We start from the raw sequence: 25,699 nt of genomic DNA on the forward strand, positions 1-25,699 counted from the left end.
TAAAAGAAGTCAAAGCCAGAGAAAGTCAAGACGGTGGCTGAACTCCCATGCCTGCTTAATGCGGAGGCTGAGGTCTGGGCTCAGATGACAGGTCCCTTTGAAGAACTGATGGAGACTTGGTCTTGCCAGTGATGTGGGGTGGTGGAGTTGAGTCTTGACATAGCAACGGGGCTCCCATTTTATGAGGCTGGTAAATTTTCACAGGAAACTAAATAACAGGTTAATGAGGGGTTTTAAAAGAAAGTAGTGTTAACTTTAATGAGGAGAAAACACTTTGTAAAGGCCAACCAACGCCCACTGGGGCAGAGATATAAATCTGGGGTAAGGAGCTGCTTCTCTGCTTTGGGGTGTCTGGTCTCAGAGACCTATCAATTGCATCTGAGTTGCAGGGGCCATGGCTTCCAAATGCCTCAAGGCAGGCTTCTCTTCTGGGTCTCTCAAGAGCCCAGGAGGGGCCAGTGGGAGCTCCACTCGTGTGTCTGCAATGTACTCCAGCAGCTCTTGCAAGCTCCCGAGTCTCTCCCATGGGGCCAGAAGTTTCTCTGCCTGCTCAGCGGGTCTGGGCAGAAGCAGCTACAGGGCTACCAGTTGCCTCCCTACTCTCTGCCTCCCCGCCGGAGGCTTCACTACCAGCTACAGCGTGAGTGGGGGCTGGTTTGGGGAGGGTATCCTCACTGGCAATGAGAAGGAGACCATGCAATCCCTGAACGACCGCTTGGCCAGCTACCTGGAGAAGGTGCGTCAGCTGGAGCAGGACAATGCCAGCCTGGAGAGCCGCATCCGTGAGTGGTGTGAGCAGCAGGTCCCCTACATGTGCCCCGACTACCAGTCCTACTTCCGGACCATTGAGGAACTCCAGAAGAAGGTAAGAGGTTCAGAGTGGCTTTGGATTCCCAGGAACTTAGTGTCACCAGTATTCATTGATAGTTCTGTTCCCACAGGGCATGTTGGAAGTCACCAAGCATGTTCACCTCTGTGGCCTCATTTGCTCCTCCCAATAACCTTTTGAGGGAGGTATCATTAGCCCATTATACAGATGAGAACACTGAGGTTCAGGCTGGGTAAGTGACCCAGATGGCAGTTACTGGAGCCAGAGCTTGAACATCGGGTCTATGAATGAACTTTGTGACTTTTGGTACTATTGCCCACCCCTCTGAGTCTTCATTTCCTCTTTTATTTAAAGTCAGGAGATTGAGTTTGATGTATTTAGTGCAGTTCAGGCTTCCCATAAGTAACTCAGGGATGAAAATGCCTGCCAGAGAAGTTTCCTTCTTGCCAAGGGCCCATATCTGCTTCTTGCCTGGCCCAAAGTTACAGCTGGCTCCTGTGAGGGACCATTTATGACCACAGAATCCTGGAATACATTGTTGGCAATGAACTTCCCTGGGCCCCGAGTAGGCCTGGGAGACAGGGAGATAGGAAGAAGCTTCGTTTCATCATGCCAGGCCTTTCCTGTTGCATTTTCATGCAGCTATCTAACCTGGGTCACAGGTCACAGACACACTGCATTGGAAGAAACCCTGGACTTTCCATAGTTGATCCCTAGAGGCTGCCCACAACCCTCCAATACCCATGGACTAGCAGAGGTCGAGGATGGGTGACTTCCTCTCTCCAGAGGCAGCCCTTGTCAGCCTTAGGGAGCTCCAACAAATGAAATGTCCTTTCTTGCAATGAAATAACTTCTTTATATCCCCAGACCCTGTGCAGCAAGGCTGAGAATGCCAGGCTGGTGGTGGAGATTGACAATGCCAAATTGGCCGCAGATGACTTCAGGACCAAGTGAGTTGTCCTGCTTGTCCTGTGATTGGGGGCCGCTAGAACTGGACACAGGTGATGCCTGGGCTCAGGGTTTTGGCTGTACTTTGTCCCCGAGGCATAAAAGCAAGACTCACAGCACCTGGCCGGTCTGAGGGCAGGCCTTATTTAGATGCAAAAAGGAAATGCAGATGCAGGTGCCCTGTTCTATGCCTGCAGGTATGAGACGGAGGTGTCCCTGCGGCAGCTGGTGGAGTCAGACATCAACGGCCTGCGCAGGATCCTGGATGACCTGACCCTGTGCAAGTCTGACCTGGAGGCCCAGGTGGAGTCCCTGAAGGAGGAGCTGCTCTGCCTGAAAAAGAACCATGAGGAGGTGAGCTTGTGGGAGGAGATAAGCATGGTGGAGTAGGTGAGCCTGGGGGAGGAGGTGAACATGGGGAGGAGGTGAACATGGGGAGGAGGTGAGCATGGGGAGGAGGTGTGCATGGGGAGGAGGAGGTGAGCATGGGGGGGAGGTGAATGTGAGAGAGCAGGTGTGCATGGGGAGGAGGAGGTGAGCATGGGGAGCAGGTGGGCATGTTGAGGAGGTAAGCATGGAGGAGAGGTGAACATGGAGAGGAGGTGAACATGGGGAGCAGGTGAGAATGGGGAATGGGTGAGCATGGGGAAGCAGGTGAGCATGGGGAGGAGGTGAACATGGGGAGCAGGTGAGAATGGGGAATGGGTGAGCATGGGGAAGCAGGTGAGCATGGGGAGGAGGTGAGCATGGGGAGGAGGTGAGCATGGGGGAGAGGTGAGCATGGGGGAGAGATGAACATGGGGAACAGGAGAGCATGGGGAGGAGGTAAACATAGGGGAGGAGGTGAGCATGGGGGAGAGGTGAACATGGGGAGGAGGTGAACATGAGGAGGAGGTGAGCTTGGGAGGCAGCCCTCTGGGAATTAGTACTGACCCTGGTCTGTGCCATAGGAAGTGAACTCACTGCGCTGCCAGCTTGGTGACCGGCTCAATGTTGAGGTGGACGCTGCCCCCCCTGTTGACCTGAACCGAGTTCTGGATGAGATGAGGTGCCAGTACGAAACCCTCGTGGAGAATAACCGCCAGGATGCCGAAGACTGGTTTGACACCCAGGTAGGTAGAAACAGTCTGTGCAACAGGGGTACATGGTGGCTCACACGGAGGTGACCCTGGGGCTCTGAATCAAGAAACCTAACTTTGAGTCTCATCTCTGTTTTGACCTTGTTGTGCCACTTGTGCAGGTTGCTGTCCTCTGAGCAACAATGTCCTCCAGTATAAAATAAATGAGTGGGACTAGGGGATTGGGAAGGTCCTTCTTGGCTCATGATTCTAACTGGCCTCTGTAGCTCTCTGAAGCCAAGTCCCCAGTGTTGCTGACCAGGTCCTGTGTATGTATGTTTCAGACTGAGGAGCTGAACCAGCAGGTGGTTTCCAGCTCAGAGCAGGTGCAGTCCTGCCAGGCAGAGATCATCGAGCTGAGACGGACAGTCAACACCCTAGAGATTGAGCTGCAGGCCCAGCACAGCATGGTGAGTCCCAAGGCAGGGTGGAGCTGCCTCTGGACCAAGCCGGGGAGAACACAAGCTCCCCAGCTTCCATGCTTTGACCACACAGGCAGGCTCCAGGGGTCCATGTTCTTGAGCACCAGGGGTTCTCCATGCAGAAAAGACGGAATGAGGGACCAGCCCCAATCATGAATCCCCTAGTGGTAAAAGACAAGAGACCTGTAGCAACTGACATGTCCAGGCAGTAGGTCCCATATTTGTGTAAGCAGATACATCTTCTGCGTAATTATCAGTTACTCAGAGATGACACTAACAGGGAGATACTCTCTAGATCAAAGAAGCCACAGGTGCTAATTAGCTCATCTCAAGTGAGATGTCTGATTGTGGTTCATCCTAGCTCAAACCCTGATTCTCCGAGCCTCTGTTCTTGGATTCTGAGGCCTCACTGAGACCCAGTTGAATCCTCCTTGCTCCTTCTCTGACCTCTAGCCTTTTTCCTCCCTACACAACCCTTGCCCTCACAGAGAGATGCCTTGGAATCCACCCTGGCAGAGACGGAGGCCCGCTACAGCTCCCAACTGGCCCAGATGCAGTGCATGATCACCAACGTGGAGACCCAGCTGACCGAGATCCGGGCTGACCTGGAGCGGCAGAACCAGGAGTACCAGGTGCTGCTGGACGTCCGTGCCCGGCTAGAGTGTGAGATCAACACATACCGGGGCCTGCTGGAGAGTGAGGACAGCAAGTGAGTATCACTACATGTGCTCTAGTCTTCTCACTGCAACCTACCAAGTTCTGGGAAGACAGCGTGGTGCCTAGAAAGAGCCTGGCATCCGGAGTCTGGAGTCCTGGTCTCTTACTTCTGGTCTTGCTGCAAACTCATCACGTGACTCCAGCAAGCCCCCTTTCCTCTCAGGGCCTGTTTCCCTTTTGGTAAAACAAGGGGGCAGGATCAGGTGATTTTTAAGGTGCTTCCCGGTTTGCATAGTCTAGGATCTACGTTGAGTTACTGCAAACAGCAACTGGAAAATCATAGTAATCTGACTGTTTTCTTTTTTCTAGGCTCCCCTGTAACCCATGTGCACCTGACTACTCACCCTCCAAGTCATGCCTTCCCTGTCTTCCTGCGGCCTCCTGCGGTCCTAGTGCAGCCCGCCTAACCTGCAGCCCCCGCCCCATTTGTGTGCCCTGCCCAGGGGGCCGGTTCTGAGAGTGGGTGACCCAGAAGGGCATAGCCATCGTCTCTAGGGCTTGAACTTGGCCTCTACCCAACCTTAACCCTTGTAGCCCAATCCCCTCTCTTCATGCAGAGCCCAGGCCCAGGGTCTGGCCCTGAAAAGGCTCACTGCAAATATGTGCCTTAGTTTCTCAGAGCCTGTCACAAAGGCTGGCTGATCCCAAAGGTCTCAATTCCTCATCATTTCAATGGTGTCTCTGTTCTCAGGCTGCCTCCTGGGTCAGCTTTTCCTTCTGGGTGCTGTTACAGTGGATTCTGAAATGCAGTAGAGGGCTTTTGTTGGCAGAACAATAAAGTGCATTTTTTCAGGCCCCTGATGCCTAACTGGCACCATTCTGGTGGTGTTGGCTTTTGTCTCTGCTGTGTTCAGGGGGTGACTGTTGGGCAGACTCATGGGAGAGGTGTGACCAAGTATGACCCTTTGGATGACAGGGTCACTGTGCACCTGTTTGGGGTGGGTAGAGGCCTACAGTGAGAGCTTTTGCTTGGCCTCCCCAGTGAAGACCTTTCTCCAAAATTCCAGTGTGGTGCCAGGTGTTTCCAGACCTCTCTGTAATCCCTTTTAGTATATGTGGTCACCTGGGGATCCCAGAGTGGGATGGACAGAACTGAGATGGAAACTGAGATCAGCATAACGGGGAGGGTTTTAGGCCACTTTATCAGCCTCTTGTCTGTGGCCCCTGTAAGACCGGCAACAGGGTGTCTCCCTCCCAGGGTACTTTTAGGGGTGCATTTACATCAGCCCCCTTCCATTGTAGCCCTTTCATGCAGCCCTCCAAGTTCAGCAACCCCCTTAACAACCCACAGCCCGTCATAAGCAGGAGATGGAGAGTGTACTCGCCTTCAGGGCTTCCATCCTGAATGCTAAGGCTCTTGTCCTTAGGAGGCTCATGCGTGTGCTCCTGTGCTCTTGGCATCTGGCGAGGTGTACAACGAGCCCTCCTCAGGTGGGTGTGAGAGCTCCCAGCAGCTTGACCCAAAGGCTCTCATCTGTGTCCAGAATGTCGTCCCCCAACAGGCAAGGCAAATAGCAAGTTCCATTAATCCCAGTGGGAAAGGGAGAAGGGCCAAGACCAAAGTTTCTAAACTAAAAACGAAGATGTGCGTTCCCAGTTGGCATGTGCTCCTCATAAGATGCTGAGAGTACCTGCTAAGGAGCTTCAGTGATGTTAAGAGAGCTGTAGCCGTGTCCAAGGGGAGAGCAGGTGGCTGGAAGATGCTGACCAAGGCAAGCCGGAGACCCTCATCCCTTAAGGACATCTGATATAGTTCATTCTGATTTGAACACAGAATCCTCTCCTTTCTAGCCCCCTGCAAAGAGGGCCTGGGCCTTTGGTTGCTCCCAGCCACACCTTGCTCCTGGCATCTGGCACCACATCCACGTTGGTCTTTTTGGAATTCCTTGGCTAATTTTGGTGAGGCTTAGGCACCTGAAAGGGGTGGTCACCTGAGGATCATTCACTTAATTCAACAAACCCTTACAAAGCATCCCCCTGTGCCAGGAGGTGTGTTAGCTACCAGGGGAGGACTGGTCTGTGTAGGAGGGGCCTTGAGATGGGACAGGATGGATGCTCACTTGCCACTTTTTTTCTTTTCTATCTCAGTGGTGTCAGGAGACCGGGTGAAGGGGACCTTGACGTTAGTGCAATAAACGTGGGCTCTGAATGTGGATTCAGATGAACCTGGGTTCAAATCCCCACCCACCACTAACTACATGTGGGAGTTTTAGCAGGTCATTGTCCCTTTCTGAGCCTCAGTGAAATAGAGAACATGACACTGATGCTGTGAAGTGAGACCGAGAATGTTTTGCCCAGCACATGCAGGGCATTTGAAGATGGGTCATCACTACCGACTCTCTCTTCCAGCTGGATGGCTGGATCGCTGCGAGGCCGGCCATCCACATTTCCCTGGCCAGGGTTTCATTTCTGACGTGTCCTTCCCAGTAAACCAAGCCAGCTAAAGTGAATATGCAGTTACATGCTTCATTATCTAATTCCAACTCTAAGCAAAGTCAGCGGGGAGCCTTGCGGCCAGCAGCACGTGGATGCTGTCTGGAGCACATGGGCTCCAGTTAACTCTGCTGTGTATAAGCCACGCTGTTCTTTATGGCGTTCTCTGTGGCACACATCCTTTCCAAACCCATCCTAGCTTCCTCCAAGATGTAGCCAACTAAATCATGTGTAATCCTACATCTAATTATTATTTACTTCATTTGCTTGTGCTTTTAATTATAACGCTGTTTCCATTCAACCACAAGTTCTCAACCTTGCCTGTACATTGGAATGACCTGGAGGGCTTTAAAAAATACTGATGTCTGCTCTGAGCCCCAGAAATTCTGCTCTGGTTGGTCTGGGATATGACTTGGTACTGGGATTTTTGAAAGCTCTCTGCAGCCAGGGTTGAGAGGTCATTTGTCTGGTGGAGGACCTTTTGGCAACACAGTTGGGAGTGCAGGGGGCTCAGGGCAGCTCTGACATAGACCCTAGCACCACCAGGTCTGGTCCCTATTATGCTTTTGACTTTCTCAGTTCTGCCATTTATCTCTCTTTCAATTTCAAATTTTTGAACTAAATTTTAAATTTGTTATATTTTTATCCCAAAAAGTCATTTTTTTTCTTCTCTGTTTGTTCCTGTTTTATAACATTTAGTTCTTGTTTCCAGGCTATAACTGCTATATGTATATACATCTCTCCCACTCTGAGGTTATTAAAAAAAAAATATATATATATAGTTTTGGATTCTGCATTGTTTCTGTTTTCTTCAATTTCCTTTTTTACTGTTTTGTTTGTTTGCTTGTTTTACTTTGTCTTTAACATCAGAAACTTCCTTCAAGTATCTGGTCATCCTTTTGTTTATATTTTATGACGAGACACTAAAAAGCTGATAGAAGGTGCTATGTGGATGGGCAGGTTGGCAAACTGGCTTTTTGCGTGGTACAACCACCTCAGTTCAGTTTCTGTAAGTCTTTTCTCTGGAGTTTGTTTTTTTTTTTTTTTTTTCCCCAAAGAAGGAGCCTCTGGTTTTCTGCGGGGGAATGAATGGAGGGAGACGGTGCTGGGCCAGGCTGTGACACGCATCCTATCTGTTTTTGTTCAAACAGGCCCTTCCTCCTGGATTCTTTGCATCCCTTTCTCTTCTCTTCCTAAACCTGTTTTCCTGATAGTTTGCTCTGGCCCCAGAGAGGTTGGGGTACTGTGGAAAGTCTTCGAATCAGCCAGACCTGGGTCTGAGAACTGACAGTGCCCCACTTTCTCTGTGGCTACCTTTCCCAGACCCTACTTCTGCATCTGCACGACGCACCCCAGATCTGGCATATTGCCCGGAACTGTGGTCTTCTGTGACTTTGGATGCTGCTGCTACTACCTTTATCATTCCACTGTTATGTGAAACCTGGTCCTTCCTTCACAACGGAAAACTCTGCTCACGCGGGCATTTGGGACCTCACCTCACAGTGACAACCTCTCATCATTATTCTGGAGCCCCTGCTCTTGGCTCCTATCTCTCTCCTCCTCATTCCTTCCTTCCAGGATTGTCCTGTGAACTTCAAATCCTTCTCTCCTTTCTCCCTGTGATGTCTTACCAGCCAAATCAAGGCATTGGGGTCCCATCTTTTAACCCAAGGTCTTCTTAATGTAGTTTTCTAAGTAAAGACAGTTATTTTTTTCCTGCAAGATGAATTCTGGTGAGAGCTGTTAAAATATATGCAGGCACACTTCGATTTATTGAGTTTCAATTTATTGTACTTCCCAGATACTGTGTTTTTTTAAACAAATTAAAGTTTTGTGGCAATCCTGCTTCCAGCAAGTCTGTCGGTGCTAATTTTTCCAACAGTATGTGCTTATGTGTCTCTGTGTCACATTTTGGTAATTCTCACAATACAAATTTTTTTTCTTTTTTTTGAGATACAGTCTCGCTCTGTCTGCCCAGGCTGGAGTGCAATGGCGCGATCTTGGCTCACTGCAACCTCTGCCTCCTGGGTTCAAGCGATTCTTGTGCCTCAACCTCCCAAGTAGCTGGGATTACAGGCACACGACATCTGGCTAATTTTTGTAATTTTAGTAGAGATGGGGTTTCATCATGTTGGCCAGGTTGGTCTCAAACTCCTGACCTCAAGTGATCCACCTGCCTCAGCCTCCCAAAGTGCTGGGAATACAGGTGTGAGCCTCCGTGGCTGGCCAAACTTTTTCCATTATCATATGTGTTATGGTGATCTGTGATGAGTAATCTTTGACGTTACTGTTGTAATTGTTCTGGGAAACCCCAGACCATGCCCAGATAAGATGGGGAACTTAATTGATAGATGTTGCCTGTGTTCCGGTGGCTCCACCAACTGGCCATTCCCCCATCTCTCTCCCTATTTTGGGTCTACCTATTTTCTGAGACACAGCAATATTGAAATCAGGCCAGTTGATAACCCTACCATGGCTTCTAAGAGTTCAAGTGGAAGGAAAAGGTGCAGGTCTCTCCTTTTAAATAAAAAGCTAGAAATGATGAAGTTTAGTGGGGAGGCTGCTTTCATAGCTAGACAGGAGGAGTCTGCCTTCAAAGGATAGGCTGACTCTTCTGCTAGGAGCTAATGCAGTTGATGACTTCAAGTGGGAAGTCAATGCTCATTCATCACTCCGAATACCCTAGGGCACTTAAGAATGATGCTAAATCTATTCTGCCTGTTCACTACAAATGGAACGACAAAGCCTGGATGACAGTGCATCTGTTTATAACATGGTTTCTTGAATACTTTAAGCCCACTGTTGAGACCTACTGCTTAGAATAAAAGATTTCTTTCAAAATATTACTGCTCATTGACAATGCATTTGATGACCCAAGAGCCCTGATGGAGGTGTCCAAGGAGATTAATGTTTTTGTGCTTGCCAACACAACATCCATTCTATAGCCCATGGATCAAAAAGTAATTTTGACTTTCAAGTCTTATTACCTAAGAAATATATTTCATAAGGCTATAGTTGCCATAGAGAGTGATTCTTCTGATGGATCTGGGCAAAGTAAATTGAAAACCTTCTGAAGAGGATTCAGTATTCTAAATGTCAATATTTGTGATTCAAGGGAGGAGGTCAAAATATTGACATTAACAGGAGTTTGGAAGAAGTTGATTCCAACCCTTAGGGATGATGTTGAGGGGCTTCAGCAGAGGAAGTAACTATAGATGTGTTGGAAACAGCAAGAGAATTGAAATTAGAATTGGAGCCTGAAGATGTGACTGAATTGCTGCCATGTTATGGCAAAATGAACGGATGAGGAGTTGCTTCTTTTTCATGAATAAAGAAAGTGGTTTCTTGAGATGGAAACTACTCCTGGTGAAGATGCTGTGAACATCACTGAAATGGCAATAAAGGATTTGGAATACTACATCAATTTAGTTAATAAGGTAGTGGCAGGATTTGAGAGAACTGACCCCAGTTTTGAAAGAAGTTCTACTGTTAAAATGCTATCAAACAGCATCACATGCTACAGGGAAATCTTTTGTGAAAGTAAGAGTCAATTGATGCAGCAAACTTCACTGACATCTCATTTTAAGAAATTGCCACAGCCATCCTAACTTCCAGCAATCACCACCCTGATCAGTCCTTAGCCATCAACACTGAGGCAAGACCTTCCACCAGCAAAAAGATTACAACTTGCTGAAGGCTCAGATGATCATTTGCATTTTTAGCAATAAAGTATTTTTAAATTAAGTGATATACGTTGTTTTTAGACATAATGCTATTATACCCTTAATAGACTACAGTATAGTGTAAATATAACATTTATATGCACAGAAAAACCAAAAAGTTTGTGTGACTCACTTTATGGTGACATTTGCTTTATTCTGGTGGTCTAGAACTGAACCTGCACTATCTCTGAGGTATGCCTGTGTCTTCCTCTATCTCAGTGGGTCTCCAAACCACCAGGAGGACATGCTAAACACAGATTGCTGCACCTTAGCCCCAGCCTCAGAGTTTCTGATTCAGCCTGTCTGGGATAAGCCTGAAAAACTGCATTTCTTTTCTTTTTTTTTTTTAATTTTACTTTAAGTTCTGGGATACATTTGCAGAATGTGCAGGTTTATTGCATAGGTATACATGTGCCATGGTGGTTTCCTGCACCCATCAACCCATCATCTAGGTTTCAAGCCCCGCATGCATTAGGTATTTGTCCTAGTGTTTCCCTCCCCTTGCATCCCATGCCCTGACAGGCCCTGATGTGTGATGTTCCCCTCCCTGTATCCATGTGTTCTCGTTGTTCAACTCCCACTTATGAATGAGAACATGTGGTGTTTGGTTTTCTGTTCCTGTGTTAGTGTGCTAAGAATGATGGTTTCCAGCTTTATCCATGTCCCTGCAAAGGACATGAACTCATTCTTTTTCATGGCTGCATAGTATTCCATGGTGTATATGTGCCACATTTTCTTTATCCAGTCTATCATTGATGGGCATTTGGGTTGGTTCCAAGTCTTTGCTATTATGAATAGTGCTGCAATAAACATGTGTGTGTCTTTATAGTAGAAAGATTTATAATCCTTTGGGTATATACTCAGTAATTGGATTGCTGGGTCAAATGGTATTTCTGGTTTTAGATTACTGAGGAATCACCATGCTGTCTTCCACAGTAGTTGAACTAATTTACACTCCCACCAACAGTGTAAAAGTTTTCCTATTTCTCCACAGCCTTGCCAGCATCTGTTGTTACCAGACTTCTTAATGATCACCATTGTAACTGGCATGATATGGTATCTCATTGTGGTTTTGATTCGCATTTCTCTAATGACCAGTTATGATGAGCTTTATTTCATATGTTTGTTGGTAACATAAATGTCTTCTTTTGAGAAGTGCCTGTTCATATCCTTTGCCCACTTTTTGATGGGGTTGTTTGCTCTTTTCTTGTAAATTTGTTTAAGCTCCTTGTAGATTCTGGATATTAGACCTTTGTCAGATGGGTAGATTGCAAAAATTTTCTCCAATTCTGTAGGTTGCCTGCTGACTCTGATAGTAGTTTCTTTTGTAGTGCAGAAGCTCTTTAGTTTAATTAGATCCCATTTGCCAACTTCGGTTTTTGTTGCAATTGCTTTCGGTGTTTTATTCGTGAAGTCTTTGCCCATGCCTATGTCCTGAATGGTATTGCCTAGGCTTTCTTCTAGGGTGAAAACTCATATTTCTAACATGTTCCTGAGTCAGGTTGATGTTGCTGGTCTATGAACTACAGTTTGAGAACCAATGATAACACCTTATTATAATAATTACAGTTTTTGGGTGAGAGGATTAAATGGGCAAATTAATGCCAAGCACTCAGCACCATACCTGGTATTCGTATACATTCCACAAGTGCTGGCTACGATTCTGAAGGGTGGCCTGATGAGTCTCATCCCTTGTAGTTGGTATTGCAATCACACTTCCTTCCATCTCATGTTATAATCTTATCTAAACAGGTAATCCAGACAAGGTACTGGAATTTATAGTTGTCACAGAGAGTCCAATTGTGAGAGTATTCAATCTGACCTTTCAATTGGCATGAGGAAACTGAGGTCTGGGGAGACAAAATGACTTTCCCAAGGCCACATGGCAAGTCAGAGGCAGCATCTCTATGCTCTCCTTTTCTTATGCAATGAATGGGCTGGGTGGCATTTTCCCTTTCCCGTTCTTGTACTGACATTTCTGGGAATATGTGAAACATAAGGCAAGTACTTATACCCCGAAATTATATCAGGAAGATTACTGAATGAAAAAGTGGCTATATAGCACACACATGCTAAATGTGAAGCTCACAGCTTTTGCAGTCAGGACTGAAAAACTACTGCTGTAGCATGTTGCCTTCTTAAGTGAATGCCCAAGGCTTCTATAGTTGGGCACATCTGCTCCCTGTCTCCTGGCTTAGCTCATTCCAGGGCTACAGAACGTCCTTTCCCAAGGGAGCAGATTCATACTGCTTCCATGGTCTGAGATCCTGAAGTGAGCCTTCCCCATCCGCCACAACAGAAAGTAAAAGTAGAACCTGTTGTAACTATTCTATCTCGGTTTGTTCAACAAACAATTATTGAGCACTTGACAACTGTGTATAAGGTGCAGTGATAATTGAGTGGATGGTCCAGAGGGGGTCAAGATAGAGCAGCTGCCACCTGGAGATGTTCATGACATGGACTTTTCCAAGAGGAAGGGTCTAACTGGAAAGATGTACCTGATTCTTAGGCTTTTGTTTGGATTTTTTTTTTCCTTTTGAAGGGGTGCAGCATTCCTGGAGGTACTGCAATACCAGGTCAATGTGTAGAGTGAACAGCGCAAGCTCCTAATCCATCTCCTTGCTCCAAAAATCCATTTAATATGCTGTCCTCGGATAGAGGACGTATCAGGTATTAAAATGATAAGAACAGATACCACACTTGATCTTAGCCAAAAGGCCGAGAAGTGATGCTGCCTGTGTCTTGAGTTCATTCTCTCCCTACTGATATTATTTTCTTCCCCTTGGCAGGAAGATGATGCCTGTTAGGAAGCCTCTGAGGTTCCTGTTCCTTTCTGCTGGATTTATGCTGCTGCCAGTATCGGGGCAGTTTCTACCACCCACAAATCTCCTTGTTAAATAACCAGGCCTCTTCCCATGGGGAATGCTTTCATTAAAAGAGGCAGCCACTGCTGCACAGACCTGCAGGCTTCTCAGGGCTGGAGCAGGCGGGGGTGCAGTGGGCAAAGCCAATGGAGGCACAGGCTGGGTTGTGGCGGTCTCCTGGGGGGCCCTCCCTATTAATGAGGGCCTAGGCATGCAGGTGACCCTTTGAAGATGTGTCCTGAAGCTCTCTCATGGTGATCAATGACAGGAACCCAGACTTCTGCTTTAGCCAAATGATAAGTTTGGCCTCTTTTATGAGGAAGGGAACTCCTTATTGGAAACCAAATTACAAATTAATTAGCAGCTTCCTCTTGGGCTGGGTGTAAACATCAACACCACCCAATGATGAATTTCTATCATGAGCCCCCTCACTGCAAGGGCATAAAATGGCCCGGGCAGCATGGGGATCTGTAGACATCCAGGCAGCTGTGGCTGAGGAGAAAGGGCCTCCCCAACATGACATCCGCCTGCTGTGTCACCAACAACTTGCAAGCCTCTCTCAAGAGCTGCCCCCGGCCTGCCTCGATCTGTTCTAGCAGCGTGAACTGCCGGCCTGAGCTGTGCCTGGGCTATGTCTGCCAGCCCATGGCATGCCTGCCTTCTGTCTGCATGCCCACCACCTTCCGGCCAGCCAGCTGCCTCTCCAAAACCTATCTATCCAGTTCCCGCCGGGCAGCCAGTGGCATCTCCAGCTCCACGGGCCCTGGCAGCTGGTACTGCGAAGGGGCCTTCAATGGCAATGAGAAGGAAACCTTGCAGTTCCTGAACGAGCGCCTGGCCAGCTACCTGACGAAGGTGCGGCAGCTGGAGCAGGAGAATGCGGAGCTGGAGAGCAGGATCCAAGAGGCCTCTCACTCCCAGGTGCTCACCATGACTCCTGACTACCAGTCTCATTTCAGGACCATTGAGGAGCTCCAGCAGAAGGTAAGGGCAGCGGTGAGGTGAACAGGCTCTCTGGGAAGGGATCTGGACTAGTCGGCATTCCAGCTTGGAATCTTGTTAGCTTATTAAGCTATGTTCAAGACAAAGAGACCTCCCTAGGGCATAGGGTTATTTTATAATTTGAGCACTCAGCCAGAGGCTTTCATATGAAGAGATCTGGGATCTAGTCTTGGTTCTACCATTGCCTCATTGCATGACTTTGGGAGGTCCCATCCTTTCCACAGGCCTCAGTTTTCTCATCTGTAAAACAGGGATAATAATGGTCGTTATCTAATGGGGTTGTCAAAAGGATTCGATGAGATGATGCAGGTCAACTGCTTGGAACAGCCCCTGGTCCACGGGGAGTTTTCAGTAAATGCCAAAGACCCTTTGAACTGTCACATGAGTGACTTCAGACATGAGATTCTTTCCTTCCACATTGCTCAGAGCATCCAAAATGGGGAATTTGAATTTATGAAGCTCCAGGTTCTTAAAAAATACACCTCAAGTTCTCCTAGGACTAGCAATTCACTAAATATCTCCCAGAGTTCCAGGGAAGAGGAACTTCTGCAGGGATGGCTGCAGGGCTGCTGGATCCTACCTTTGCTGCTGTCTTCTCTTCATTTCGGTTCTTTTTCCTCCTTCTTATCCTGAACTAACCCTTTCCATGTGCCTTGGCCTACAGATTCTGTGTACCAAGGCAGAGAACGCCAGGATGGTCGTGAACATTGATAACGCCAAACTGGCTGCTGATGACTTCAGGGCAAAGTGAGTTTGGCCAGGGGGTTGGAGTGGGGGAGGTACTGTCCTCATAGGCTCTGGGGCAGCTTTCCATTAGTTTCACGGAGGGTTGGAAAGTGCCGGCAGTTTAAGGCCTTCCTGAGTTCTGCATTCAGTTCCACCCTCGGTTGCTGACCCTGTCCTTGTGCAGGTATGAGGCGGAGCTGGCCATGCGGCAGCTAGTGGAGGCCGACATCAATGGCCTGCGCAGGATCCTGGATGATCTCACTCTGTGCAAGGCTGACCTGGAGGCCCAGGTGGAGTCCCTGAAGGAGGAGCTGATGTGCCTCAAAAAGAACCATGAGGAGGTGAGGCTGGAAGTCCCGCTGAAGTGGCCCCAGGAAGCAGAGGGGGAAGAACGTGGGGTATGGGGTTGGATAGGCGTGGGTTGAAATTCCCAAGCCTGCCACATGTTGTTTCAGTGACTTTGCCCAATTTACAGAATCTTCCTGAGCCTCCTCACCTGTGAAACAGGGACAACACTCTCACGCAGGCTTATTGTGAGGATTTAACGGATAGGATATCCATCATGGAAATCCCCAAGGCATGGGTATGAAACACCGGCCACTTGGTCAATGCTCAGAAATGTAGCCCCCTTCCCTTCTGCATTTCCTGGGCTAGTGTGACTGCCAAGCACTCACTAGTGGCGACTGAATTTGTTTTCTCTCGAGAGCCACACAGCAGAGGTAGAGTGGTGCAGTGGTGCCAGGGTGAGTTATGTTCCAGATCTCACGTCGAATGGCCTGTCCATCTCTGCCCGGCTAAACTCTCAGAAGCAGTCCTATCTTTTCTGAGAGGGAGTAGAGCTGCAGTGGTCTCCTCCTTTTGCCCCCATCCTTATTTTGTCCTCTCTTCTGTTTGTATATAAAATGCTCAAGCTGAAGCCATAGGCAAACCCTTTATTTTCTGATTTTTCCTATCTCCTGAAGTTTCTCAGAGGGAAGCCCTCTGCTCTGGGCACCTGTGTGCTGCCAAGCCCACCTGAGCCATGGCGTTTTTTTCCCTCCTCCCTGGTTGACTCTCAGCCTCTTGACTTGGGATTTGAATGGACAAGTGTCTCTGAATCTTGGCTGGGTTTCCTCAGGCTTAAGTGTAAAGTAACAATCAGTCACCACATACTCACCAAGCACCCTCGGGTGCCTGACTCATCTCGCTCAAATCAGAGAACCGGGAATGGCACCAAGAAGCCACTAATGAGAAGTTATCACACACCCTGGCAGCCTCAGTGACAACTTTCCCTCTTTGGCAGCCAAGCCTGGGAGACAGCTGCCCTAACTCGGGCCTTTAACTAGTCAAGCCAGGCTCCTGCTACCCTCCTCCCAGGATGAACACAGGCACGGAGGGTGACTGGGAATACTAGGGGGACCGGTTTCCCATTTTAGCCCAAATGCATCAAACAAACCCGGGTGCTGCTTTTGGATTCTGCCAAAGTGGTAGGAAGTGTTGTGTTACAGTGAGGTTCCCATCACAGGGGTATTCAGCTGGAGTTTGAAGAGCACTGGGATGCTGCCGAGTGGACGGCAGTCCTTGGGGGCCATCTAATGTTTCAATCTTTAGCAACTTTTGTTGCATCTTTTCATGTCTCCCTGGGGAGGTAAGCCGGGATCATAGGATTGTCGCACTTGCCTGGAGCTCCTGTGCCTTTTCAGGAAGTCGGGTCCCTTCGATGCCAGCTTGGGGACCGCCTTAACATTGAGGTGGATGCCGCACCCCCGGTGGACCTGACTAGGGTGCTGGAGGAGATGCGGTGTCAGTATGAGACCATGGTGGAGGCCAACCGCAGGGATGTCGAGGAATGGTTCAATATGCAGGTGAGCCTCTCACAGTGGGGGTGGCCTCCTCCATGTCCCTAGGAAGGGACTCCAGCCTTCTCCTTCCCCCCACTGCAGATGGAGGAGCTTAACCAGCAGGTGGCTACAAGCTCTGAGCAGCTTCAGAACTACCAGTCAGACATCATTGACCTGAGACGCACGGTCAACACGCTGGAGATTGAGCTGCAGGCCCAGCACAGCCTGGTGAGAGCTGCTGGGTGGGCACCCTCCCTCTGGATCCCAGGCAGCACTGAGCATAGATGCAGGTCCCCAGGAAAGAGGAAGAGGAGGCCCAGATTTCGGCCACCATGGATGCTCATCCTGTTGACTTTTCCTGGAGGGAGGTTTCTTCCGAGATCCAGCTCAGAGATCAATGTTTCAAATCAGACATGGGTTAGGTGGACACTGTCAAACTCAACTTCACAAGAAGGCTTGTTCTGTGCTTAGCCTGCCCTTCCAAACCTATGGATCTCAGTATCACCCATCCTGATGCCCAGGTTCTTCTCTGGACCAACTGAACCAGAGTCTCTGGAGGTGGGGCCTGATCATGGGTTTTTTTTTTTTTTTTTTTTTTTTTTGAGATGGAGTCCCACTCTGTTACCTAGGCTGGAGTGCTGTGGCATGATCTCAGCTCACTGCAACCTCTGCCGCAGCTGGGTTCAAGTGATTCTCCTGCCTCAGCCTCCCAAGTGGCTGGGATTACAGGCTTGCACCACCATGCCCTGCTAATGTTTGTATTTTTAGTAGAGATGGGGTTTCACCATGTTGGCCAGGCTGGTCTCGAACTCCTGACCTCAGGTGATCCACCCACTCTGGCCTCCCAAAGTGCTGGGATTACGGGCGTGAGCCACTGCGCCCAGCCGGTCGTAGGTATTTTTTTTGAGGGCTTCCATGTGGTGCTAATGTGCAGCCAAGTTTGAAAACACTGTTTTAAATGATGCCAGCAGGGAGGTACTTGGGAAATCTCAGATCTAAAGCCTGAAGCCAGACAAAGGTTGCAGAAGGAAGGAAGGAAGGAGGGATTTAGAATTAGATTTACGAGTAGAAACTGTGGTTCCATCATGTATCAGCTGTTTACCCTTGAACAAGTTATTTGACCTTTCTGGGCTTCCGTTTCCAAAGTGACTGATGTAGGGAGGGCTCATTCCCAGCATCAGAGGGAGATTTGGCTCTTCTTGGTTCTTTCTGAAGCAGGCCATGGTAAACAGCTCCCTTCCTCATGGTTATGTCTTCCGTTGCCTTAGAGGGACTCGCTGGAAAACACACTGACAGAGAGCGAGGCCCGCTACAGCTCCCAGCTGGCCCAGATGCAGTACATGATCACCAACGTGGAGGCCCAGCTGGCCGAGATCCGGGCTGACCTGGAGCGGCAGAACCAGGAGTACCAGGTGCTGCTGGACGTCCGTGCCCGGCTGGAGAGTGAGATCAACACGTACCGGAGTCTGCTGGAGAGCGAGGACAGCAAGTACGCAGGCCCAGCTGAGGCTCACAGATATGTGGGCAGGGATTCTGGGAGGTTATAGGAAGCAACTGGATCTACCCTTGAGGGACCATCAGCTTCGAACCCTGTCCTTACTATGGAGCCATTAAGAAGCTGGTATGCTCTGAAGGAAGTCAGGCAGTTGTGTTCATGCTGCCATCCTGAACCAGACCCCTCGGAGACTACTCTGTCTCATTAAGTACCCACAATGGGGCAGGTGCTATGGAGGGCACCAAGACAGAGGAAGACAGGGCATCTGCCCTCCCATCATTTCCATATGTTTAGGGAGATAGGGAGACAGGTGGCTGGAGGTCATGGCATATCGGGAGCTTAGGATGAAAAGCAGCTTTGTTAATAGGACCTGCATGATCCTGCTCCTGCCTGTTACCCTAGCCTCACCTGATAGCTCCATTGCTCTCCGAAGGGAGATTTTGGCATGTCGGGAGGACAATAGGAAGCCTTGCGTAATTGAGCCCTGCTGGGGAGCAGGACAGGCAAGATCAGCCGGTGCCCATTTATGGAGAACGACACGGGTCATGCTGGGAAGGGAGAGTTTTATTTTATAGGCGAGTGGAAGGCCTTACTATTGTTTTGAGGAGGAAATGAGAGAATTTACTGCATGTCTTCTCCACTAGATGGTAGACATCTAGAATGCAGAGACATTATAATACATTTTTATTCCTTGTACGTGGCACATAGTAGATGCTTGGTAAATGTCTCTCAAGCTCAAAGCTGTTCTTCAGAAAGATGGCCCTGATAGCAGCAGGAAGAACTGAGTAGAGGGAGGGGAACCAGGCAGGGAAGCTGTCCAGGAGGCCCTGGCCACAGCCCAGGTAAGCAATGGGGAGGGCCTGAGTTAGGGCAGCAGAGGCATCAGCTGTAGACACTGTGCAGGTAGAATCAGCAGGACTTGCTGGCTGTCTGAATGCAGGGTACCTCTGGGCCGTGGACACCCAGTGGGCTGACGACTGTTGTAGCTATTTCTTATTCCGCATTTGGCTTTGCTTCTCTGTTATTCAGAATCTATAACTTCAGGGCAAGTGTTGTGTCAAACATTTGCAAGGACCAGGCCATTACCATGCATGAATGACATGGGTCATATGGAGATGGTGGAAAGGCAGAAAGCTCTTGTCTTGTCCAATCCAGGCAGTGGCATGCCCTCAGGGCCACTTCTACTGTGTGAGAAGCAGGTCCAGTATTGCTGATCTTCCGATAGTTTCAGGGAAACTGAGAATCTGGATTTTAAAAAATGTCAAATTCTCCTGATTCTTAAGTATTTTCAACAAATTAAAGAAAATATATACTGCCAGGCAAATGGAACACATTTCAGGTTGCACATGATCCTCAGGCCTCCCGTTGGTTCTCTGAGCTACTGGGTTTCCATCCAGCATCCAGTGTGTTGGTCCTGGTTTTGAGCGCATGCCCATCAGTCTCTGAGATCATCCTTTTTCCTTTCACCATGTATTCATTCTTCATTCATTTATTATTTTGTCTGATCCAAATATTCTTATTAGGTGCCTATTCTATGAAGCAGGGTGGGCATGTGTCTGTGGCTGCTGGCCTCACTGCTTGGCAGGGGAGACAGACCATAATAGAATGATTACTAATCACGATGAAAGGAGTTACATGTACCATGGGGGCTTTGTCTCAGAGAGGCAGGGGAGGCTTCAAGGAGGACGTGACAGTTGAGTTGAGCTCTTAAACAAGAGAAGAAATGTAGGTGAGTGGAGAGGGAAGAGGGTTCCAGAGATGTATGGCACAGGGCATAAGGCCTGTGGCCTGAGCAGCACAGTCCCTGCAGGAGCTGGAGGAAGGTCAGAGTACCTGCAGCTCCGAGAGCAACGGAGCTATGAGGTGAGGCTGGGGCAAGAGGTGGGAGCAGGGTCATGGAGGTCCTATTAAGGAAGTTGCTTTTCTTTATTTTATTTTATTTTACTTTAAGTTCTGGGATACATGTGCAGAATGTGCAGGTTTGTTACATAGATATACATGTGCCATGGTGGTTTGTTGTAACTATCAACCAGTCATCTAGGTTTTAAGCCCTGCGTGCATTAGATACTTGATTTAATGTTCTCCCTCCCTACTCCCATCACTCCTCGACAGGCCCCAATGTGTGATGTTCCCCTCCCTGTGTCCATGTGTTCTCATTGTTCGACTCCCATTTATGAGTGGGAACATGCAGTGTTTGGTTTTCTGTTCCTGTGTTAGTTTGCTGAGAATGATGGCTTCCAGAGGAAGCTGCTTTTCATCCTGAGCTTAAATGGAAGCCACTGAAGGTTTTAGGCAGGGGAGGGACATAACTGGATTTGTGACTATAGAAGATTGCTGTGGCTACTAAGTGAACAGTGGTTAGGCGGGGCCCAAGCTGGCTTGGGGAGATCAGTTAGGAGGCCATGAGGTGACTCAGGCAAAGATGGCGGAGGCTGGGACCAGGGAGGCTGAGCAGAGGAAGCATGGTAGATGGGGTTGAGAGGCATCCGAGGGGAGAATTGGCAGGACCTGTGGCCGAGTGGGCCTTCTCTACTAATCCTGTCCCTCTGTGACTTTCTTCTGCAGGCTGCCCTGTAACCCGTGCTCCACTCCTTCCTGCGCCCCGTGTGTGCCCTCCCCATGTGTGCCCCGCACCGTCTGTGTGCCACGCATCGTCGGCGTGCCTTGCTCACCCTGCCCCCAGGGCCGCTACTGAAGCCCCTTTGTGCTGGTGGATCCTGGAGGGCCTGGGGCTGGGCAGCCTGGTATTCAGTGGCCACCAAAAGAGCTGGGCCAGCCCCAGCCAGCAAGGAAGACCCTGAGCAGGACTGTGGATCACCTGCAACAAGCTCTGATACTCCAGGGTGTGCTCAAGCCCTCATCACCTCAAAACTGCCTCTTTTTTCAATGGGTGAACTGTCCTCTTTGGTGATGTTTCTGGTTGTCTGTGCTGCCTCAAAGAGCATGTGTTGTTAGTTAACTGGCAAATAGAGCTGCACTCAATGGCCTTGCAAACATGTCTGTCTCTCTTTGTCACTTACGCTGCTGCATCCACAGGCCAATCCTACTCAATTGGGCTCAAGAGGAAGGGGCAAATTCTGTATTTATTTTTATGCTCCTTCTGCTTCCATAGAGGCTTGAGAGGTGTACACTAAAAAGGCCTCATGCCATAAACTAGTTAAAACTAATCAATTACTCTAGAGCCAAGTAATAAAAGAACAAAGAGAGGAGGGAGATAATTATGCCAGAAACCTAGGCCAAATTACTGTAATTGAGAATCATACCGTAATAAACCCACCCCTAAATCTCATTACAGCTGGTACAATGGGATCATTCATTCTTTCAAAATATCTTCAATAAGCAGCTACTGGGTGCAGGTTCTGCATTAGGGGCTGGCTAGTCCAGGGGAGAGCTCCCAGACACAATGTCAGTAATGCCTCATTTAATCCTTGCAACAATCCATGAAAAAGAGACCATTATTTCATCCATTTTGTAAATGAGGAAACGGAGGCCCAGAGGAGTTAAGAAACTCGCCCAAAGTCACACAGCTTGTAAGTGGCGGACCCAGGACTGAAATCGAGGCCTTTGGGCTCTAGAGATTCATATTCACAGTCCTCACTATTTGCAAACTACAGCTGAGTGCAGGGGGCATAAAAAATGCATGTGATGACCACCATTCAAACACTTGTAATTACAGGAGGAGCTAAGACCCGTGTGCATAAGACCCCACTCCTTTCTTCATAAGAGCTATATAATAGTAACAGTAATAATAATAATAATGACAATGGTTACTACTTCTTGAGCACTTATAATGCAAGTACTGTGTGGAGCATATTACATAAATTAACTTATGCAGTTTTCATGACCACCTTGTAAGGTACGCATAGTATCCATTTTAGACATGGAAGTGGAGGCATAGAGTGGTCACGTCAGTTGTTGAAGGTTACATGCAAGAACAAAGACTTAAACCCAAGTCTAGCTGCATAGCAGTGTTATTTTGACCATTCTAACTGCCAAATTCCTACCCAGAAAGAGTAAACACTAGTCAATATTGGGAGAGAGTCTTAGGCTGAGAGGATCTGAAAGGCTTCTTGTAGCTGGTGGCATTTGAAATGGGTCTTAGAGGTTGAATAGAAGGTCTACAGGGCACCAGATAGGCAAGTAAGTGCGTGGGGATCTTCAAGAGAGCAGGGATCACTGTTGGAAGGCCTTGAGGGGTCTTGCTGGCTGGAGCAGTGGGTTCCTGTGAGAGGCTGTTGGGGATGAAGCTGAAATGGTAGAAAGACATCAGATAGTAGGGGGGCCTTGGGTACCTCACAAAGAGCCTGGACTCTGGACTCTCTCCTGAAGGCAGTGGGAGGGCTGCTGCAGGATTTGAGCCTAAAGATGACATGACTGGAGTGGCATCTTAGAAAGTTTCACCAAGTAACACAGACAGGATGGCTGAGAGGAGGGGATAGGCTGTGGAAGAAGCTAACAGGGTCTCAGGTAAGACAATGTCAGGGATCATGGAAAAATAAGGAATCAATCTAAGAGACACTGTGACGGATCTGACTTGGCAATGGATTGGCCATGGCAGGTAAAGAGGAGAGAACTGGGGACAGGAATCTTGAACACCTTTCTGAACCTCACCCTCCAAACACACAGTTCTTCCTTAATGAGCTGAGATGATGTTTCTATTAAGTATCCTCCCTCTGGTCTTGCCAAGAAATGATGAAAAATGGATTGGATCCCGAAGCTGCCTGCAGGCTCTCCAGACATGATCCTGCAGGCATCCCTGGCAGACAAGGTCATTAGCTTGACAGCAGGGACACGAACATACTGCTCAGCAAGCTGTGGTTCCTGGTTGAGGGGTGGGTCAAATTTCAAGGAGCTGAAATACCAAGAAAGAGGGGCTAATTGGATTTTCTGACTGATTGGATTTTCTCATAACTGCGTGCAAACCAACAATCTTTAATTTCAACCCCAGTGCAAAACTTTTCTGGAAAGTGCTCAGCTTGATAAACAACACACTGAACAGATCAAATCTTTGGTTCTATAATCCTAGACCTGTTCTGTCCAGTGTGGTAGCTCCTAACGACATATGGCTGCATATACTGAAACGTTCACCTGAGTTACACTCGTCACATGTGGCTAAGTGGTAGTAAATAGGACAACACAATCATGAACTGCAGAAAGTTCTACTGGACAGAGTTATCTTAGACTGTCAGAACTAGAAGGAGCCTTCCAGATGATCTGGCCCTGCTTTCCCAGTTTTACAGAAGAGTCATATCAGACCCAGAGAGGTGGAAAGATGTGCTCACAGACGCAACCAACAGGTGGGAATTGAAGCCAAGGGTTTTGACGCCAAGCCTCGTAGGTCTCTCCAAGCTCTTTATGCTTTCTCCAAGCACCCTAGGTTTATTATTTCAGGCTAATACGCATTTCCCCTTTCCCTTTCTTTCATTTCCCAAAGAAGGGAGACATTTTCTCTGAGAAGCTGAAACTTCTTCCTGGGAATATAGTTCTCTTAAAAAGCATCACTAGCAACTGCCAAACTCAGAATCTCCTTCTTTGAGCACTGGGCTCAGTAAGATCAAAGACCTTGAGCTGTGGCCCAGAGCCTCAGCAGCAGTGATTGCACAGGAGTTGTGGGCCTGAAGTCCTGGATCCTGGACCCCCTGGGGACTTCCAGAGTCTCCGTTTCCCCAGTGCATATTGTTCTAGTCCACCTCGGTCCCCATTCCCACACCTGTGTGTCCCTCCCACTTGCCAAGACCTGTCTGACTCCCCAGATGCCTGTTAAAGCTTTTTATATGAAACCAAGCCCCACAGTCCAGGGCCAGGAGTACCCCCTCTGCTGGAAGTGATGCCCATCATCTTCTATCTCTGGATGGTACTTCAAGCCAGATGTGTCACGAGCTACCCTCCTGCCTAGCCTGTCTCTTATTTGATGGATGAAGCTGTGGGCATAGACTTTGGGAAACATTTATCCCCCACCAGCACAGGGATCTCTTGGGAACTGGACTCAGTGTACCATGCATAGAGATTCTCAGAGAAACTCTCTCCTCATATCAAAGCGTTTGCATCTAATTAACTCTTTATAGGGGAAGAGTTTATAGGGAAATGTAGGCAGGACCCTGGTCAAGTCATAAAACCTCTGTCATATTTGATGTTTTGGAGAAACCCTCACAGATATCAGGGATCCTCTCTGAGTGGGACTGGAAAAAATAGGTGTGGTTTTCAAAGACACCACTTTCCCCAAGGCTGTTCAAGAGTCTGGGCCTCACCCCTGCTGCTCACTGCCCTAGTGGAAAGCACCCTCTTCTGGGGGTAGGAGTGAGGGCCCATGGGCAGAACTGCCATTCAGGGAAGACTGGCCAGAGGGCGACAGCTTCCTGAAAGATCCAGGAGTCAGGTTTGGCATCTGGGAGATGGGGCCGTGTGTGGACTCTGAGTTGCACTGAATGAATCTTTCCTCACCACTATGTTAGGTAACCTTTTAGAATGTGATCAAAAAAAGAATATGCCTCTTCCAGGCTATAACCAGGAAAATAAATCATAAAATAATATTCTTTTTGTATTTCATATATATTTTTTTTGGAGAGAGAGTTTTGTCCTGTAGCCCAGGCTGGAGTGCAGTGGCGTGATCTTGGCTCACTGCAACCTCTGCCTCCCGGGTTCAAGTGATTTTCGTGCCTCAGTCTCCTAAGTAGCTAGGACCACAGGCACATGCCACCATGCCTGGCTAATTTTCGTATTTTTAGTAGAAATGGGGTTTCACCATGTTGGCCAGGCTGATCTCAAACCCCTGACCTCAGGTGATCCACCCGCCTTGGCCTTCCAAACTGCTGGGATTACAGGAGTGAGCCACTGAACCCGGCGTTTTTGGGTATTGAAGGTCAGTGGAGAGGACGATTCATCTTAGAGCCAATGCCACTCCTAGAGAGATGCCAGATAGTCACTCAGGGAACAAAGCCTAACTTTTCAATGGGGCATCTCTAAAGAGAAAACATTTAACATTTCTTTTCACAACAGAAGGCAGTAAACAAGAAGTCCAAAGTCAGCCCTTTCTTTCATAAAGTGGGGAGCTACTTCTGAGGACTGAATAAATGCTGATGGGTTGTTCTGATGGCAGCAAAAATGAGGATTCATTGGGGGAAAGCTCCTATGGCAGGTGAATAAAAGCTCTGGGCAAGGAAACACTCGCACCTGAGCACTTGGCCCTTGTCACCAATCTGCAACTCAACTTTCTAGGACCATGGCTTCTAGTTAAAGCAGAAATCCCTGCTCCCCAAGCTTTGGCAAGAGCCATTTGAAGGCTCCTTGCTCCAGGCAGGCTGTGGCCAGCAGCCACTCTGGAAACTCTGTACCCAATGTCTGTAGATCCCAGCACTAAGACTGGGGCCCACCTGTAAGAGAGTCACCAACCTAGTAGCCATCTCCTTAGAACCTGTGGCTCACGGTCAGTCCAGCCTGGCCCTGCCAGCAGTCACTCTGCCTGTCCTCTGCCAGGGACCAGGAACATCCCTGCCAGCATGGGCACCTGTGGCCGGTTCAGTGAAGACATCCTCAGCAGCAGTGGGAAGCGGATCATGAAGTTCCTAAGTGAGTGCCTGGCCAACTACTTGCAGGAGGTGCAGCA

General features: G+C 48.6%; 2 protein-coding genes and 1 non-coding gene across 3 annotated transcripts; 2 read left to right on the forward strand and 1 right to left on the reverse strand.

Moving 5' to 3' along the window:
- Positions 1 to 340: 340 nt before the first annotated feature.
- On the forward strand, positions 341 to 4,921 carry KRT35 (keratin 35). The gene is made up of 7 exons (XM_073005584.1): positions 341 to 865; positions 1,697 to 1,779; positions 1,975 to 2,131; positions 2,728 to 2,889; positions 3,180 to 3,305; positions 3,806 to 4,026; positions 4,344 to 4,921. Exons 1-7 carry the CDS (start codon positions 395 to 397, stop codon positions 4,489 to 4,491), a joined length of 1,368 nt encoding a protein of 455 aa, XP_072861685.1. The 5' UTR covers positions 341 to 394; the 3' UTR covers positions 4,492 to 4,921.
- Positions 4,922 to 12,728: 7,807 nt separating this feature from the next.
- Positions 12,729 to 12,919, reverse strand: LOC119622244 (U2 spliceosomal RNA). Its single transcript, XR_005238910.1, has one exon. It is a non-coding gene; the product is annotated as a U2 spliceosomal RNA (small nuclear RNA).
- A 588-nt stretch (positions 12,920 to 13,507) lies between these two features.
- KRT32 (keratin 32) lies at positions 13,508 to 21,385 on the forward strand. The gene is made up of 7 exons (XM_008012719.3): positions 13,508 to 14,037; positions 14,720 to 14,802; positions 14,966 to 15,122; positions 16,464 to 16,625; positions 16,704 to 16,829; positions 17,870 to 18,090; positions 20,662 to 21,385. Exons 1-7 carry the CDS (start codon positions 13,570 to 13,572, stop codon positions 20,789 to 20,791), a joined length of 1,347 nt encoding a protein of 448 aa, XP_008010910.3. The 5' UTR covers positions 13,508 to 13,569; the 3' UTR covers positions 20,792 to 21,385.
- The last annotated feature ends 4,314 nt before the right edge of the window (positions 21,386 to 25,699 follow it).

The sequence above is a fragment of the Chlorocebus sabaeus genome, chromosome 16 (assembly GCF_047675955.1).
Source record: "Chlorocebus sabaeus isolate Y175 chromosome 16, mChlSab1.0.hap1, whole genome shotgun sequence".
Taxonomy (NCBI): Eukaryota; Metazoa; Chordata; class Mammalia; order Primates; family Cercopithecidae; genus Chlorocebus; species Chlorocebus sabaeus.